The following is a 19,961-nucleotide window of genomic DNA, read 5'->3' as shown; positions in this document are numbered from 1 at the left end:
ATTTATATGAATATTTTATTTGGGGTCTAAAACCAACAAAATATATTGAAACAACAAACACAATGTATATTTCTCATTGCCATGGAATTTCCAATAGCACGCAGGAGGGATCTTAGCCATATCTGTAGAGCAAATATATATACAACATAATATAATAGAACCATACAGAACAACAGGCTTTATTTATGTAATTTAGCAGAATAGTTTTTATTTTCTGAATACTTGCTTTTTTTTTTTCCTAATGTTTATTCACTCCTTTAGATTTTACAAAACAAAAGCCAAATAATGATAATTCTTATAGCAACTTAGTTGGCTCACCCCCTGCAAACAGTAATTGGTTCTGGACTTTTTGTACTCACTTTGTTTATTCAGATGTTTGGACTCACCTCTGAATTTGTCCACTTGTTTGAGATATTTTCTTCCATCTGTAGTGTACAGTCCAGCAGCTCATAACAGTGTCTATTCTATATCCCACACACAGACAACAAATGCAAAATTATCAATTATTTTGTATTATAAGGAGTTTTAATATATACAGCAAAGACAAAGATCATTGAAACTTAAATACTTAATGACTGAGGTGTGAGTTACTAGAATCTAGTTTCTAATCTAGTTTCAGCAGCATTATGAGATGGGTGGACTGCAAATATGTTAGACTAACAAAGTACTAAAAACTCAAAAGCAATCAATATATCCACTCCCAGGATTTTCTCACAGGAATATAGAGAAAAAGGATAAAAAGATTTGAGTGGTTTTAGCATGAATGATATAGCCTTGGGCTCTGAGTGACCCTCTTTGTCTAGGACCAATCTATATGGAGCCCTAATGGAAGAGAACATGTTGCAGTGTTAAGCTACTTTGTTTTTCAGCAGTTTAGCCACAGGCGAGAGGACAACACTGTTTCTAAAGCAACACTAGAACATTCCATGATGGTCACTGCTTCTTTGTTAAATTTGATATCGTACTGCTGAAAAGTTCAAGTACATACTTGTTTTCAGCCATTTTTAACAGAACTGTTTGTTGGGAATTGTGTGTTTACAGTCTAAGCGTAGTCCAATTATTTTAGTTAACACTCCTTTTGATTCATGCTCTGAAAACAGCAATTCTGAATACCTTGTAGCTTGCTGTGTGAGAAAATATTGTTTCACCCATGGAATACTGTGTTGCCTTTATTGACTGATAAACACCATCAGTCTTGAGTACTTCCAACACAGAGTAGTAACTTGACTGCTATAAATTGTTGGTTTAAAATATTCAGAATGAGGAAGGCCTACATATTTTGGCTCGCCTGGTAACACCTTGGGATCCCCCAGAAGAAGTGTGTTAACATTGAAAAGTTAAACTGAAATACACCTATTGAAAATGTGATCACTTTGAAATAATGTGAATTTTAAAATGTAGTCAAAATATGTATACAAAAATACAACATACAATTTTCAGTGACATTTTTAATTCAAATCCTAGAAACACAAATTTACTTCCACAAGGCTCACTTTGATTTTTATCGGGACCGGATTTTGAGTCTTGACGCAAGCAATTTTGATTCATCAGTATGGTTAAGCATCGAAAACTGACTGCGGTTGTCCAGCAATAGTTCAAATTTAACATTTTGGTTCACAATTTTGATGCCGAAAGTCCACCTACCCCAAGCAAAAAGTGGGGGAAATCAATGAAGAAGCGGTGAAAACCAACAAAGAAAAACACAAAGACAAGCTTGTGCCCAACAGTGGCGGTTACAAACAAAAGTGTCTTAACATTATTACCAGTGGTGTCAGTGAAACACTTAGAATATTACATTGTGCAAAAGGAGGCTTTCATGATGTGCTGGGTCTGATGCGCTGCGAGCCTCAGGCTACACAGTGCGGAGTTTCACTGAAGTCAAGCCTCAGTCAATCAATTGGGTGAGTGAAATAATAAAATAAATTTATCCCAACATTGTGACAGCTAACAAAGTAAACAGTTGGTTACAGTTTTGCACTGATGGCTTTTAGCATTCAAACCACGTAAGTGCCGATGACGTAGAAAGTTTACATCACAATGAATTGGGACGATTCATGGAAAATTCACAAATGTCTCACAGTATCACAAATACTAATTTTGTGCCTCATCGGTGAAAATCGGGAACTGAATCAGTGTTTTCCACCATTTTGTATTTGGTTCCATCTATTAAAATAATAAATAAATAAATAAAAATTACCAGTGCCAAGTAACGTTCCTGTCATGTCAAAATGCTGACTTCTGGTGCATATCTTTCAAAAGAAAAAGTGAAGCTTAAAACAGTGAGATTTAAATTTGAATATACATTATAACCCATTTTGATGTGATGGAACACTCCCAAATAACTTCTAATTTGATGATTAATTTTTAGCTGAAACCATAATTAATGAATATGAAGTCAAATGGGTTATTTCCACGCACTGCCTTTTAGTTCATCAATTTGATATTGATACTGGTTATAAAGACCCCATGTTCATTTTAGTCTATGGTGTGGGTTATTTGGCAGGGTAGCAAACATGGCTAATATTCATTTTGCTACATTGTTTCATTTAGTCACGAACGGGGAGGACGAACCCTTCAATGCACCAGACACAGAACACAAGGTAGTCATTACCGCACAAAAAAACCTTCATGGTACAATCAAAGTGACTCATTTGGGGAAGGAGGGAGGTGGGGGGGGGGGACAGATGCATGAGTGTTTATTTGACAGACTGACAAAAACAGCTTCATGATGCAGTGTAGTCTTGCCTCACATGAATATTTCAGCCCACTAGTAACTTGGGAAAAACATATTGCAATAAGGTGCAGATGCTTCATATGGAAACATTAACGTTATTTTATGGTCAAAAGTCACTGTAAAACATCCTCGTATGGCAATACATGCCACACTGTAATCTGTCCTTCTCTCGCTCTCTCAGCATGTACATGTGCGTACACGCACTACCTGGTCAGCAAACGGCTTCTTTATTCAGTGATCTAAGTGAATAAAACTGTTTCTGTTAGACCCAAAGCATGTTCTGTGCAGGTTGACACACTAGTCACTTACTGGGCTGAAAAAAATTGTTACCATGTAACAGGTATTTCATATGCAGACACTGACATGACTCATTACACAAAGTTGCTGCAAGTCCCCCGCTTCATGTATCAAACAAATTATGCAAGTGATTTCCCGTATTGACCCCTGATGAGACAACCCGAAAGTCACAATTGGGTCCTGTCTATAAGGCATTGCTTGCAATCTTTTATATGTGACACAGTATATCTGTGCAAAAGATGCTATTGAAAGTGACTTACATTGAAATAAACACAAGTGTCACAATGGCATGCATCATAAAACATCATAACTAACCTTCTGCCAGATGTAAGCATCATGCAGGGTGATAATCTCATGTCCCTGGTGGTCACCCTGCACAGCACACACAACACAGATAATCTTTTCATCAGGTTTACAGTAGAGGGATCCATCCTGCCCATGCTCCAGACAACGTAGCCTAGCTACTGTCACAGTGTCCCTCTTCTCTGACTCTAGAGCAGCCACCTCCTCTTGCCCATCTAGTGAACCTTCAGCTCCTAACTCTGGGTGATTCTTGGATTCATGGCCATTCATAGCATTACCACTCTCATGTCCAAGTGCTGCTTGCTTCAGAGCCATGTCCTGTTCGTTCAGCAAACCCATCAATGTCTCCTCTTTGGCCCCATTTCCAATTCTGGAATATGTGTTTGCGTTAACTCCATTAGCATGCATTCCCTCATGGTTATAGGGCAATAGCGGGTGATGTGTACTGGAGGCATGTCTGTCACCATGCAAACAGCAGAAGGCAAAACTGCAGGTGTGGCATAATAGCGTGGCCAGTTGAGCCTCATCAGGCTCACATGCATCACATGTTCCGTCCATCTGTGGCAGCTCCTCCAGGCCCATGACACCTTCCATTGGTTCTCCTTTGTGATCCATGAATACAGAAAGTATACCTGGATGACATGGGAAAAAAATCTTACAAAAGATACAGTGTGTAAACCAGATGACAGTATAATACAGGTGACTTTCTGTCGTTCTACGATTTGCACAGTGGAAAGATGAAGAGACACAGGACTAACTTTACCTGACAGAATGAATTGGATAGAGGTAGCCTACCAAAACAGAAGCAAGCTTTCCTAAAGCACATCATAGTGCTGGGCGATGAATGGAAATGTGTGACTTTGATTTTGACTTTAATCAAAGAAAAAAAATGAATGTGGCAAAGCATGGGTTGTGTATCGAAGTTACTGTGCTGTTAACACACCCGGAATGCACCCTGTGTTGCCTTGCAGCAAGTGTTTTGGACGCATGTTCTTCTACTCTCCCTGACCATGCAATAAGTTGCTTGATATTTTGGTTTGAGTTTACTATCAAATTAAATGCACAACAAAAACAATTGCACACGTTGCATATTTAAATAAAAGACATACAGTACAAGACATACAGTACATCGTTGAAGAAATCGTCATCCTATGCTAACAGGCAAAGGAAAACTCGATTGCCAGGATTGCTATCATGCGCATTAATCACAGGAGGGATTTACCTTCAAATAACTATATAAACGCAGATGTTGTAGAAACAAACACAGACAGTAAATTAACAATAGTTACAGGCATATGTTTCTAGTCTGAGAAAATAGAGTTTGATACAATTTTATTGGGACTTTATTCTTCTGCTTTTTTTTTTTTAATATGACTGGAAATATGCACTTCCATCCATCACGCCACAATGCACCTAAGAGGACAATGTGCGCACAGCACGAACAGCAGATAGAATTGTGGTTACAATATTCATAGAAAAAGAACTAGCGTGGCCAGTTACAATGTAAACGTAACGCCAGTCAGCCAAAACAGGAGGTTAAGACCATAATTTAGGATTCATGGGGGCATAAGAATAAATTGTATTAAAACTAACTTTTTCCCCTGGATGTCCGACATGAAAACAGACATTTCTAACATTTCTTCTATGTGGTAAATGTTAGACTATTGAGGGGATTTGGGTGGGAGACAAATATTAAGTATACAATAGACAATACACTCACCCCTGGCGTGCCAATGTTTTTGGCCATTGCTATATATTTTTCATTTATTAATTTTATTTGTATTTCCTTTTATATTCAGTATATTATTTTATTTATTTTTTCGGGGGTCTTTTTTGCTATTTTTCTTGTTAGGTTTTCTGCAGATACCCTAGTTTTCTCCAACATGCCAAAAACATGCATGGTAGATTAATTGAAGACTAAATTGCCCAAAGGTGTGACTGAGTGTGAATGAGTTTTTTTTCATATGTGCTCTGCAATTGGTTGGCAATGTTTCAGTATCTAACTATAATAAATATGAAATTGTGATTTACGGGTACTTTGACTTGATCTAAGTTCTAACATGAGACTAGTCTGTCCATATCTTTAAATGCAATTTTCTCCCGTGGTACTGCGTTATCTTGAAGTTGAAAACTTTTCCCCTCTACATGCTTTAGGAAGATATATACACACACACACATATATATCATCCACTGCTAGCTTTCGTCAATGGATTGGCACTAGATACGGCCGTAAATTATGGTAGATGATAAGAATACATCAGCCACTCACATTTGAAAAATGTACAGATGTGGTCAGTCATGCTCGCATATAAAGTTGCGGGTGTGATTAGGGATGGAATCTGAAGACCTTAAAATAACTTACTGGATTAATATAAAATAACTGTAAATTAAAAATAAAATAAACAACTAAAATAGAAAACTAAAATTTCAAACTCAAATGATAATTTCCAATTTCAACTGATTTTAGTAGAACATGATATAAAACGGTATTTAAAATTTTTCATCAATAAAAATTCTTGATCTGATAAACTTTATCTGAAAAAAAATTAAATGCACTGGCCTGTCATACATACCCACAATGTTTTGAAGATGCTGAAAGTTTAGTTCAACATAATCGGCATTAGTGGCTACAAGCTAGCAATACATTGTAACAAACATTCCTGACAGCAAAAGTTATGTATTGTTGTGGGGGGGTGGGGACGCATCGCGGGACTGCCGTAAATAGGAGGCCGGCTTGCTAGAACGCACTTTTATGTGCATGCGCTCGACGTATTGGCCACACCTGAATCAAGTGACGAGGTGGATGATAGTCTAACGTCTTTTTTTTTTTTTTTTGATGGCACACAGTCACACTGCCTTGCGATCGACGCAATGAGGACCCCTGGTGTAACTGAATTTCCTTTGACACGGCTCATGATGTTGATGACTTTCGGCGTAAATGCGCTCGCAATACATGAAGCAGCTCTGAACATGTGCTTTCGGCCTAACTTCCATACATGCTAAGTACAGTTAACTTGCATTTCCTTTTTCCGGGTGAATACTGATTTTTTTGGAGCAGGCTCGTTTAGTTAACGTTTATGAAATAAACACGCAAAATAATGTCAAGGCTACACAAAATAAGCGACATCTTTCAATGTCTATTTTTTCTACTTGTAACAAATTTTACGAGCGTGATTTTTGTGCTCAACTGTGCAGATTTGTGAGCACGGAGGCCCGCGCGCATCAAATGTGAGTGACTGATACATCATGATGAAATAAAATGATTTGATTATTGAAATACTTAGTTTTGAAATTGAATGTCTGTTGACCTCTTTAAAAATGTCTGTCTCAGTGAAATGTCAATAAATTATGATTATGGTATGAGGTAACGACTACTTACTCAGGTATAAGAACTCAGTAAGTTATTTTAAGGTCTTGAGATGCCATCGCAAATCACACCCGTAACTTTATATCTGCGGGCATGACTGGTGAACCACACCCATAACTTTATATCTGCGGGCATGACTGACCTCACCTGTACAGTTTAATTGTGAGTGACTGCCTCTCCCCTCTGCTCTTGTCGCTCTACATGAACGACTGCACCTCGTGGCATCCAACTGTCCAACTCCTGAAGTTTGCAGATGACACCACGGTCATTGGCCTCATCAAGGACAGCGACGAGTCTGGGTATCGACAGGAAGTGGCGAGTCTGGAGCTTTGGTGTGGTCAAGACAACCTGGCGTTGAACAGCATATAATTGTGAACTTCAGGAGGCATCCTTCACTACAGCTGCCCCATACGCTATCCAACTGGCTTGTGTCAACCATCGAGACCTTAAGTTCTTGGGAATTACAGTCTCAGAGGACCTGAAATGGGGGACGAACATCAACTCCATCCTCACAGTAGCGATGGTGTTCTTGGGATGGAACTCATCCTTCGTTTTCCTCCAAATACGGTTAGTGGAATTATGACCAAAAAGTTAAATTTTGGTCTCATGTGACCACGAAACCTTCTCCCATGACTCCTCTGTCATTGGCAAACTTAAGACGGACCTTAACGTGTCGGTTTAAGCAGGGGAACCTTCCGTGCCATGCATGATTTCAAACCATGACATCTTAGTGTATTACCAACAGTCACATTGGAAACGGTGGTCCCAGCTCTTTTCAGGTCATTGACTAAGTCCCATTGTGTTGTCCTGGGCTGATTCCTCACCTTTCTAAGGATCACTGAGCCCCCACGAGGTCATATCTTGCATGGGGCTCCACTCCGATTGAGATTGACTGTCATGTTGAGTTTCTTCCATTTTCTAATGATTGCTCCAACAGTGGACCTTTTTTCACCAAGCAGCTTGGCAATTTCTCCGGAGCCCTTTCCAGCCGAGTGGAGTTGTACAATTTTGTCTCTGGTGTCTTTGGACAGCTCTTTGGTCTCGGCCATGTTTCAAGTTTGAGTCTTACTGATTGTATGTGGTGGACAGGTGTGTTTATGCAGGTAACGACCTTACACAGGTGCATCCGATTCAGAATAATACATGGAGTGGAGGTGGACTTTTAAAGGCGGACTAACAGGTCTAGGAGGGTCAGAATTTTAGCTGATAGTTGTTCAAATACTTATGTGCAGCTGTATCATACAAATCGTTAACAAAAAAAATCATACATTGTGATTTCTGGATTTTTATTTATAGATTTTCTCTCTCACAGTGGACATGCACCTACGATGAAAATTTCAGAACCCTCCATGATTTCTAAGTGGGAGATCTTGCAATATAGCAGGGTATTCAGACTTATTTTCTTCACTGTAGTATTAGTAAAATATATATATATATATATATATATATATATATATATATATATATATATATAAATACAGAGAGAGAGAGAGAGAGAGAGAGAGATATTTGTATTAATTTTTTAGATTTTGTAGACTGCACGATTCGTCACTTTAAACTGCTCCCTTTGCACAATTGACATTGCACTGGTCAATAACAGGAACCGCGAACAGGTAAAGAGACTGTGTACAAGCTTTACACAATGTGGGACGTTGACACACTTATCTCATACCTGTTCTCAATGAAGATTTTACATCTTTAACGATTTACAAGGAATGCTTCCTATAAACAGAAATGTCTCTTGTTCATGGTTGTGGTTGCTCTGTTGTTCCTTGTTCTTTGCTCTGAATATCATAACAGGGCAGCACCAAGTGGCGGAGAAAAATTGCTCATGTGATTTTACACAGTTGGGCAATAAAGCTGATTCTGAATATAATTTTCTCGCCCACAGTTTGCTTGGAGGGTGCTTGCATACTCGTGACCCTAGTGAGAATAAGCGGTGTGGAAAATAGATGGATTTTACTTGTTCCTAATTTGTTTTCAGGTTTTTCTGTTTCATTATACAGTGGCACCTCAAATTACGAAATTCATTCATTCTGGAAACTGTTTCGTAAAGCAGTCACTCACATTTGAAAAATGTACAGGTGTGGTCAGTCATGCCCGCAGATATAAAGTTGTGGGTATGTTTAGGGATGGAATCTCAAGACCTTAAATAACTTACTGAGTTGTTATACCAGAGTATGTAGTTGTTACCCAAACCATAATCAAAATTTATTGACATTGCACTGAGACAGACATTTTTAAAGAGGTAAACAGACATTCAATTTCAAATCTAAGTATACATATAATCAAATCATTTTATTTCATCGTGAGGTATTGTTATAATATAGCGTAATTTACAGCGGTATCTATTGTCAATCCATTGATGAAAGATAGCAGTAGATTATTTATGTCTTCCTAAATCATGTCGAGGGGTTCAACTTCAAGATAATGCGGTACCACGGGAGAAAATGACCGTTCGCATTTAGATATATGGACAAACTAGTCTAACATTAGAACTTAGATCAAGTCAAAGTAAATCAAAATCTCATATTTATTATAATTAGATACTGAAACATTACCGGTGTTATATCCGAGAAATGTTTTCAGTATAACTGAATTTTCTTTGACATGGCTCATGATGGTGATGACTTTCGACGTAAATGCACTCGCAGTGCATGATGCAACTCTGAACATGTGCTTTCGGCATCACTTCCGAACATCCTCAGTGTGGTGAACTTGCATTTCCTGTTTCCAGGTGAATACTGATTGTTTAGGATCATGCTTCTTTTGTTACCAACATTAAATAAACACAAATTAATGTCAAGAACAACGTTCCCTCTAATTTTGTACGTATCTGACCGAACACACTAAGCCTGTGAGTGCCCCCTTTGACCACTGTGATCAACATCAGACATATGCACTGTGGTCAGATTAGTGTCATCCATTGATTTTGACACTGTATTGTCTGCTTTCATCCTCGATCAGGGTGTGCCAAGGTGGAATTTTTAACATTATACACCATCTCATCCTGTACTTTCTACTTTAGCTTCAGACTAGACCTTGTTTACTCAAAAAAGAGAAAAATCTCGTCCAGTTTCACCACTTTTTTGTCTATTATTCACGTACCCTGACATTCATTAAAGGAACAACACTTTTTTTTTTTTTTTTTTTTTTACCATTATTATCAAGCGTAAACACAAGCAGCATGTCTAACTCTCTTTGGTTTACTTTGCTCAGACTGTGTGGGTGGACGGTGTTTGTAATTATGAGTCAGGTAAACTTGCAGGAGACGGTCAATTCACAGTGACTACTAATGTGCTTTTTTTTTCTCATAAGGAGAACCGTTTTTCCAAGGCCCTCCACCCCCCCCCCAAAAAAAAAAAACACGTACATTCAAAGTACACAATGTAAAGAATAAAAATGATGTTCATTGACCTTTGGCGTTGGGTGACGATGCAAAGAGAAGGTTGAGTGAGATTGTCGTGCGTGTATTCGCATGTGTGTTCACGAGTGTCCAGTTGTATTTTGCATTCCTTTGACTTTTCCTTTATTTTTTTTTTTTTTTCAAATGCTAAGTTGCTTGAAAGTGGCATTCTACTCCTTGTATACATTCTTCAGATTCCCAACCAAATGTGTTGTGTTGAAGCATTTAGATGACGTTCCCCACAACTTCATTTACGAACAGACTGAGAATAACTTGTGTTTTTTGTCTGAGACACAGCAAAATATTTCCACTCTGATGATATGCTTTTTTAACCTTCTCGACTCAAAAAACTGTATTGACCTTCAGATAGTTACAGTACCACAGGACACCTGACAATGGTAAAAATAAACTAGCTTTCGTATTCATACAGGACAGAGATACGTAGTTAAATGTCTTAAGCAGAGCCAATCAATGATGTAATTGATCAGATTGGCAAATTATGGAATGAAAGCCAATCATCATAAAATGCAAATTATTGGCCGATCACATATATCAGATCGGCGTAAACACTACTACAAACACATTAACAGTGCAGCCTTTCTAAGAAGCATTATAGTGGAGGAGAGTAAATTTTTATGAGCCAAAATAGCAGGCAGGATGTCTGGATATAAAATAGCACACAGCGACACAAACTCATCGCTAGGTCAAATGAGAAAAGAGGGCTATATGTTTACAAGATATACTGTAAATAATGTTACATTTATTAGTTCCACAATCAGGAAATATGCGTTGTTTCAGGAGCAATACTGGATAAAGGACATGCAAAAAGCCAATTGACTAGATTGTCCGTAGGTGTGAATGCGAGTGGGACTGGTTGATTGTTTCTTATGTATGTGCCCTGGAATTGGCTTGACCAATTCAGGGTGTAACCCAGTTCTCGCCTGAAGTCAACCGGGATAGGAGCCAGCATACCCGTGACCCTAGTGAGAATAAGCGGTTCATTGGATGGATGCATCATTGTTATTATCATTTAGATCGCAATTTTGCATCCCAAATTATCAACCAAGGTCAATCAGTTTAGCTGCAACAGTCCTCAATTTAATGACACTGTTTTAGTCTTCATTGATATTAGTGCTAGTGTGTGGAACTAATAGGTCATAGTTTGAGTAAAAAAAATAAATCCAGATTCAGAAGGTTCACTTGGAATGAAAATTAGTTCCTTTTTTTTATTCTGACAATTATGGCAATGCCTGTTTACTTACATGGCCATTTTGAGTTAATGTGCATTACTTCTGCAAATGTAAGCATTCACTTAGAGCATCACAAAGTTTCTTTAATTTTTCTTTTTTTTAAAAAAAAACCCGACTCACCGCTGAAGCAGAGTCGCTTTGAACTGAGCTCTCCAATGTGCTTCACACTGGATACAAAGGAAGCGGAAAAGGGGCCATGGCTGGAGAATGCGACCCTGGTGCCAAATTTAATGGGTGAGTGTTGATCCAACATAACGTGCCATGAAGCTAACAGCGGGTAAGTAGCTCGCAGGCAAACTAGAAAGGTGGCAGTTTGGTCCAATCAGTGAGGATTTATGGCTCCGACAACAAGTACAAAACAGACCTTCTACCTATGGCTGAGCTACAGTGAGAAATCATCGTTACTAGGTATGTTACTAAAATCTTCAAAATAGCAGTAGATGATATCCTTAAATTGAGGAGTGGCACATGAATAAAATGATCCCTATTGTGTAAGAATCTTTACTCCTTGTAAAGATTTTATGCCACTTTTATCAAGCAAATCAGCTCAGATTTGAGATATGAACAAATCAGTGTAAATCATTAGAAATGTGCACCGAAACTCTGAGTCTTTGGTAGAAAAATACCTGGTTATTTCTTATTAAACGATCACAGCTGCATTTGCAATTGCAATTCAACTGCCATTCACAACGTGACAATTCTGACAGACGGAAAAAAAATTTTGAGTACGCACCAAATTAGTTGAAATTTTTCTGACAGGTTCTTGATCATCCTTAACTAAATCACTGATGATTTTTTTTTCCAGGCAAAAACCTCAAAGCAGTGCAGCCATCATTCATAAAATTAAAATCATAGAAAACAAAACAAAATGAAGTCTGATCCAGGGGATTTCCCCAACAACACCATCAACAAGGATTCTATGAAATCCTTTCCACATCCCTAAAAATTACCATTTTCAAACGTTATCCCTGTCATTTGGTAAAAGACTAAGGGTTGAAACGTATAGTGGCTGCCAAATCAACATTTGCAAAAATATCTTCGTCAAATGAAGCCATTTGAAACTAACGTGATAAACTTTTGCCGTATGAAGACACAGCCAAAACCCGTCAGTCATAACTCAAAATTTAATATTTTACAGGTTAAATTTTTCAAATAATCAATTTGTGATCTATTTGTTAGAATATTATTTTGGAATTGCAAATGCGGTAACAAAATCAACTGACTCATTAGTCGTCCTTTTGGTCTACACAGGGTTGATACTCAGTCTGACCCAAAAAATTTAAGGGCTTTTTAGGGGCATTCTTAGGGGCTGACACGAAAAATTTAGAGCCGACACGGAAAAAATTTAGGGTTGACACGAAAAATTTAGGGCCATCGTGGGAAAGCAGGAGTAAGGAAAAAGGACTTAACCATTGGTGCCATCAACCGTTCTTGGTTCATCAAATGTTCCAGTACCTCAGTACCTGTGACAGTGATCACCTGTCCCCCCTTGTGGTAGTTCTCATTGATATGACCATTGTCAATGTCTTCACATAACAGTCTACAGAAAAACAGATTCTAACTACAATTGCAACTGTATACACAAATGTCTTCTACTGATGTCTGTTTTAGCACCCCTACTCGAGCTCCTTGAGCCTACTCAGTGCCTCCTCTATTTGTTGCTGCAGAGATGCCAAAGTGGCTCTCTTGTCCTTTGCTCTGCCTCTGAGTGCATTGGCCTCGATGATAAACATCAGTTTCCTCTTTTCTTCTGCCTCCTCACACAGCCGGTCAGCCTTCTCAATAAGCGTAGATATGTCAGTCTATTCTGGCTTTTTTGGCTTTGAGGCAGTAGAGATGAAAAGTGGGCAGGTACGAAGTTTTCCTTTCCCCACAGTGGTAGTTTTTAGCAATGTCACTGTCTGGGAACATGACTGCAAACACTTTTGAATTATTTTCACAAGATTTGTAACTGTAATGGCTGCAGATTACTTTTAAAGTCCACACGATCTCTGCCTTTAACGAGTCAGTCTTCGTGTATTGAACTACATTCATAAAGCCTGACTTCCGTCTGGTTGAAGTCGATGACTGGACAACTGTAGGTGCGCATGCACTACTAGCACCACTGCCTGAAGTTGATGCTTCACTATCTTGATATTTTCGAAACCGATTCATACCAACGGAAGATGAGAGAGTCTTCGCCAAATCAGTGTGTCTCCGGTTTTTCCGGTCCAACTCCAACTCTTTGACGCCCATCTTTTCAAGCTGGTAACTCTGCTTGCACAGATGGGAGTAAAACATGTGCCGATCTTTTGGATCTCGACGAACCCAGCTCCCGAACTCCTTACTTTCAACCCAAGCATATTGAAAAATGGACTTCGCCATGATACAAGTTGGAGCGATGAAAGAACTACGCTACGTCGTAACGAAGACGAAGTGAAATGCCTACTCACGGAAACAAACAATGGAATATCGACAAGATGGCGACAAGTTCTCAACACGGTGACTTCCGTTGACAATTTCCGGCTGTTTTGGACGCCAGACGGATCTCTATTTTTTTTTTTTAATAAAAGATTTTTTTAGGGAGAATTTTGGCGGGAGAGATCCTCCCTTTGATTTTTTTTAATTTAAGGCCATTTTAGGGGCTTGACCGGTTTTCGCGTATTTTTAAGGACTTTCAGGAGCCCCTAAATGCACTTTCAAAAATTTTGGGCTTTTTAGGGACTTTTAGGGCCGCGTGCGAACCCTGTCTACAGGAATGGATAGGCTTCCAATTAAGCCATGTTGTGTGTCATAGAGGTCAGAGAACACAGGTGATAGGGTGAAGTTTTTTTTTTCCATCGTTAATTTATCTGATTGGTCTAAGTGACTGTGTTGATATAAACACTGAGTCCGAACCTTAATTGATACTATTACTCTATTAATAATTAAATGAATAATGTAACAAAATGTGAACGTACATGCTCAATCAAGCATTGGTCATATCAAAATTATATCGTATTTGTGTGCAACATAAGGAGCACTGAAATATATTAGAGCAACCAACACACTTCACTTTTCTATTTGTGCAAGGCAGTATTTTTTTCGTTTTTTTTCCCCCTTGAATCAAAAGATTATTTGCTGCGTCTGTATTTTTAATTTATACTTGCATGCATTTTATTATATATATATATATATATATATATATATATAAACACACACAAGGTCCACTCTAAGGCGTTTTTCATGTCAGTGCAGGCGGGGAGTAGTGGGGTCTCTCAGACAGCCCCTGCCGTTCCAAATGGCGACACACACCTCTGGGAGAACCTCTAATTTAGCAGACTTCATAACCTTGTGTTTTGGGTGTTTGCAAGTGGTTCCTCGCACGAACATATGCGGTCCTAAGGAGTTTATTAAAAGTTTACTTACAGGTCGATGTTTCACCTCGGCTTTTTCCGACAAGAACGTGCCTTTGTTAAGTCAGCAGGGATATTAGCCTAACGTCTACGTACTGATAAATTAAAAATTAAATTACTGAGCTGTCTCAAAGGCTTCCGTTTTGCATTGGAGGATCTGACAGATCAACACGGTACGAAGAAAGTGTACTTCCTTGTTTTCCAACTTCCGGAATGGCGTGACGTCACACACGCAAGAGTGCTTTAATATTGTAAATTGTAAGTCTCTTAAACTCATAATCAGAAAGATTAATACATTTTTGATATACATTTACCTCTATTTGAAACTGAGTTGCAATCATTTATTTTATCTTTGGAATTTTATAATTTTTATTTAATTTCTTTTTATGATACTTCTTTCTTTTCAAGAGGCACTCATCGTGTAGTGGTACACATGCCTGACTTTGGTGCGGACAGCGTGGGATCGATTCCTGTTCAGTTATGGTGGGGATATCTGCCCTGCGACTGACCTGCAACCAGTTCAGGGTGTAGTCTGACTTTCGCCTGAAGCCAGCTGGGATAGGCTCCAGCTTTCCCGTGATCGTTGTAAGGATGAGTGGCTTGGACAATGGGTGAATATTTATTTTCATCCATCCATTTTCTTAGCTGCCCATCCTCACAAGGGTCACCCAAGTGCTATCCCATCTGTCAACGGGCAGGAGGCAGGGTACACTCTGAACTGGTTGCCAGTCAATCTCAGGGCACATGGAGACAAACAGCCACACTCACAATCACACCATGGGGCAATTTAGAGTGTTCAGTTAATGTTGTATGGTTTGGTGAAAGTTGGGATTGGCTGCAGCACTCCCACGGCCCTTGTGAGGATAAGCGGCTCAGAAATTGGATGGATGCATATTGTTAACATAGTATTGTCAGTCCCAAAAAATAAATAAATTAAATCACACCCTAATAGTGTGGCTTAAAATCTGCAGAAGTGCTGATGATCATTTATTTGAGTGATTTTGACTCTAAGACAACCATCGGTACTCACATTTACACTGTCACTGAGTGAGAACTGAACCCACACTGCCTGCACCCAAAGTCAGGCGAGTGTACTTTTAAAAAATGTGGGCTTCAATGTACCCCTGTCTTTTGTTGCATGCTACTTTTCTAATTTCTGGATCCACTATTGCTCTTGAAACTATACAAATTTCCCTTTTGTGGAGCTAATAAATGTTATATTGTAAATATTTATTAAATTGGTGACGTGATAATTTACCTACTTGAGAGTTGATATTTAGTGTTGAACGTCCTAAGGTTTGTCGCAGACAGCTGTCAAACCCAATTGGACGAGACCACATAAAAATGAGACAGAACCCCATATATTGAGTGAAGGGATATATTCCGATGGGCACCCTGAATAGCGAGCCTGTATTGGCATTTGATCCTGTACATGCAGTGTAATGTACTTTATCACAGCTAGTAAATCACAAAAACCTAAATTTATGATTCAAGAAGAAACAGGTTGCTAAATAGTAGACGTGGACAAGAATATAAGTGAGAGTATACATTTTGGCCACAAGTCAATATTGTGGCATTTGCCAAAAAGTTATTCAATTTGGTAATATTAAATGACCTAAAATGGGAACACTTTAGGTTTCCGTCTGATTTCACATCAGAGACATTAAGCTAACTGGGTTGGTCGGAGAACAGGCAAAGGTCGATACACCGGGATTCAGGATCAGAAACAAGGAAGTGCTAGAACGAAGCATGGATGGCAACGATCTGGCAAAGCCAGACCGTCCACTGCGTCCTATAAGTACTGGGGTTCATTATTGCAGATGAGGTGCAGGTGTGCGCCTCCTTATCAACGCAGGTGTGTAGAGGACCTGCACCGCCCAGGCTGGGACCGGCAGGACCATGACAGGAATGTCTGCTTGCTTAGTTTGCATTGATAGCAACTATCTGAGAGAAGGAGCTGGAAGAAGTGGTGACCAGGATATGGTGGGTCTAAGAGAATTTTGCATGCTCTTGTCTTAGTTCTGGCAGCGTGTAACTCCTCTAGAGTGGGGCGGGGTATAACAACAACCTTTTCAGCAATTGGATTGTCTGTTAAAGTTGGAGTTTATTGTTTTTTTTTTTTTTGTAGCACCACCAAACCAGACAGTGATGGAAGAAAGAACACAGAACTGGTTGAATAACGTGCATGTGGAACTGCCTCAAGAGCTCCATTGGCAGGCCATGCTTCCTCAGAAGTACATCCTCTGTTCCTTGAGAATGGATTTCATGTTAATCTCCACTTCAGGTCCTGAGAGACTGTAATTTCCAGGAATTTGAAGGTCTCGACAGTTGACACAGGGCAATTGGACATAGCATCATTCACCAGCTCCTGAAGTCCACAATCATCTCTACAGTCTTGAGCGCTGCGCCAGGTTGTGTTGGCCGCACCACAGCTCCAGCCCCTCAACTTCCTGCCGATACGTAGACTCATCACCATCTTTAATGAGGCTGATGACTGTGGTGTTGTATCTAAACTTCAGGGGTTTGACAGGCTGGTGACTTGGGGTGCAGTCATTTGTGGAGAGAGAGAAAATGTAACTTTGGGGCACCCCAGTGCTTGTGGTGTGTGTAGATGAGGTCTTGTCCCCCAGCCTCACCTGCTTTGCCCTGCCTGTTAGGAACCCGAAAAATCCAATGGTAGATGGCAGGTGAGAAGTTGAACTGGAGAAGCTTGGAAGAGCGGAGTTTAGGTATGATTGTGTTGAATGCAGAGCTGAAGTCCACCAACAGGATCCTCGCATACTACTTAAATACTTGTGCCATCAAGGTGTTCTAGGATGAAGTAAAGCCCCAAAATGACTGCATCATCCACAGACCTGTTTGCTTGGTAGACAAACTGGAGGGGTTAGGGACCTATGACACTTTTGAGGTGTTCCACCATGAGGCGTTCAAAGGACTTTGTGACCATAGATGTCATGCAAGCTTGCTGCCAGGTTCATGGGTCCTTTTCCTATCACCAAGATTATTAACCCTGTCGCTGTGTCCTTGAAGCTTCCCAGATCGGTGAGGGTTCATCCCATGTTCCATGTGAGCCGGCTCCGGCCAACTTGTCCATCGCCATTAGTCCTTCCAGCCAAGCCTCCTCCACCCCCCGGCATGATTAATGGAGGTCCGGTGTACTCGGTATATCGGCTTCTATCATCCCGCCATAGAGCCAATACCTGGTGGACTGGGAGGGATATGGCCCTGAAGAACGTTTCTGGATCCCGTCCCATTTTATTGTGGACCCCAGACTTATCAGAGACCTCCACACATCCCATCCTGGGCCGTCTGGAGCCGGCCGTTGAGAGTGGGGGGGTACTGTGATGGTCCTGCCGGTCCCAGCTCTGGTTGTGTAGGTCCCCTTCACACCTGCGTTGATTAGGAGGCACACACCTGCGCCTCATCTGCAATAATGAACCCCAGTACTTATTGGACCCGGCGGACGTTTGGGCAAGTGATATTGTCCCAGATTATCCCACTACTACATTACACTCTCAACATTTTCTGAAGTCTTTGAGACCTTTGGACACTCGTCATTGCAACGGAGTATTGTTGTATTAGTCATTTCAAACTGCTCTAATTGCTACCGGAGACAAATTCCTCGCATGTTTTTGACATATAGTGCCTGGTGAAAGTATTTGGCCTCCTTAAATTTTTCAACTTTTTGCCACATTTCATTCTTAAAGCATAAAGACATAAAATTAAAATTTTTTGTCAAGAATGAAGAACAAGTGAGACACAATTGTGAATTGGAACGAAATTTATTGGATATTTTAAACTTTTTTAACAAATAAAAACCTGAAAAGTGGGGCATGCAACATTATTCGGCCGTTAACTTTCATTAATACTTTGTAGCGCCACCTTTTGCTGCAATCACAGCTTCAAGTTACTTGGGGTATGTCTCTATAAGTTTTATCATAATTGTCCTGTTGGAAGATAAATCTCCATCCCAGTCTCAGGTCTTCTACACACTCCAACAGCTTTTCTTCCAGAATGGTCCTGTATTTGGCTCCATTCATCTTCCCATCAATTTTAACCATCTTCCCTGTCCCTGGTGAAGAAAAGCAGGCTCAAACCATGAGGCTGCCACCACCATGTTTGACAGTGGAGAAGGTGTTTTCAAGTGTGTTGCTTTTCTGGCAAACATATCGTTTTGCAGTGTGGCCAAACAGTTCGATTTTGGTTTCATCTGACCAGAGCACCTTATTCCACATGTTTGGTGTGTCTCCCACGTGGCTTGTGGCAAACTTTAAACGAGACTTTTTATGGCTGTTTTTGAGAAATGGCTTTCTTCTTGCCACTCTTTCATAAAGGCAAGATTTGTGCAGTGTATGACTGATTGTTGCCCTATGGACAGACCTCAACCATAGATCTCTTCATTTCATCCAGAGTGATCATGGGCCTCTTGGCTGCATCTCTAATCAGTCTTCTCCTTGTTCGAGGTGAAAGTTTAGAGGGATGGCCGGGCCTCGGTAGATTTGCAGTGGTCTGATACTCCTTCCATTTCAATGTGATTGCTTGCACAGTGCTCCTTGAGATGTTTAAAACTTGGGAAATATTTTTGTATCCAAATCCGGCTTTAAACTTCTCCACAACAGTATCTCGGACCTGCCTGATGTGTTCCTTGGTCTTCATAATGCTCTCTGCACTTTAAAGAGAACCCTGAGACTATCACAGACCAGGTGCATTCATACAGAAACTTGGTTACACACAGGTGGATTCTATTTATCATCATCAGTCAACACTGGATCATTGAGAGATCCTCACTGAAATTCTGGAGTGAGTTTGCTGCACTCAAATTAAAGGGGCCGAATCATATTGCATGCTTCACTTTTCAGTTTTTTATTTGTTAAAAAAGTATAAAATATCCAATAAATTTTGTTCCACTTCACAATTGTGTCCCACTTGTTGTTGATTCTTGACAAAAAATTTAAATTTGATATCTGCATGTTTGAAGCCTGAAATGTGGCTAAAAGGTTGAAAAGTTCAAGTTGAGAGAATACTTTCACTTGGTATTGGCAAATAAAGATCATTCTGATTCTTTTAATTGTAAATAAAACTCCAACTGAGGTGTTAATAAACAGCTTAAATGATGCACAGGGAAGGCAGAAGAACTTGCATCTTATGCTTGCTCCAAGCAGCATGGTGCTTTTACAAGCCAGGAACTTGCATGCAAAACCTGCACCAGGGCACATTAATCGTTTTTCTG

At 39.7% G+C, this 19,961-nt stretch overlaps 1 protein-coding gene across 6 annotated transcripts in view; it reads right to left on the bottom strand.

Annotated features, from left to right (window-relative positions):
- trim44 (tripartite motif containing 44) overlaps positions 1 to 14,936 on the bottom strand; it is a 119,884-nt gene extending 104,948 nt beyond the window's left edge. For 3 of the 6 annotated variants that reach the window (XM_061821870.1, XM_061821871.1, XM_061821875.1), the window contains exons 1-4: positions 14,745 to 14,936; positions 11,478 to 11,654; positions 3,347 to 3,966; positions 387 to 464 (exon numbers count right to left, since the gene is read on the bottom strand). In XM_061821870.1, coding sequence (XP_061677854.1) covers positions 387 to 464; positions 3,347 to 3,966; positions 11,478 to 11,610 — 831 coding nt within the window. In that variant the 5' untranslated portion in view covers positions 11,611 to 11,654; positions 14,745 to 14,936. Of the gene's footprint in view, positions 1 to 386; positions 465 to 3,346; positions 3,967 to 6,848; positions 7,050 to 11,477; positions 11,655 to 14,744 lie in introns of all 6 variants that reach the window. The other 3 variants (XM_061821874.1, XM_061821873.1, XM_061821872.1) reach the window with 3 other exon arrangements.
- Between the last annotated feature and the right edge of the window lie 5,025 nt (positions 14,937 to 19,961).

This window comes from Syngnathoides biaculeatus, chromosome 6 (genome assembly GCF_019802595.1).
Source record: "Syngnathoides biaculeatus isolate LvHL_M chromosome 6, ASM1980259v1, whole genome shotgun sequence".
NCBI classification, from domain to species: Eukaryota; Metazoa; Chordata; class Actinopteri; order Syngnathiformes; family Syngnathidae; genus Syngnathoides; species Syngnathoides biaculeatus.
Note: the sequence above shows the minus strand (reverse complement) of the source record. Positions and strands in the feature narration are given on the sequence as shown.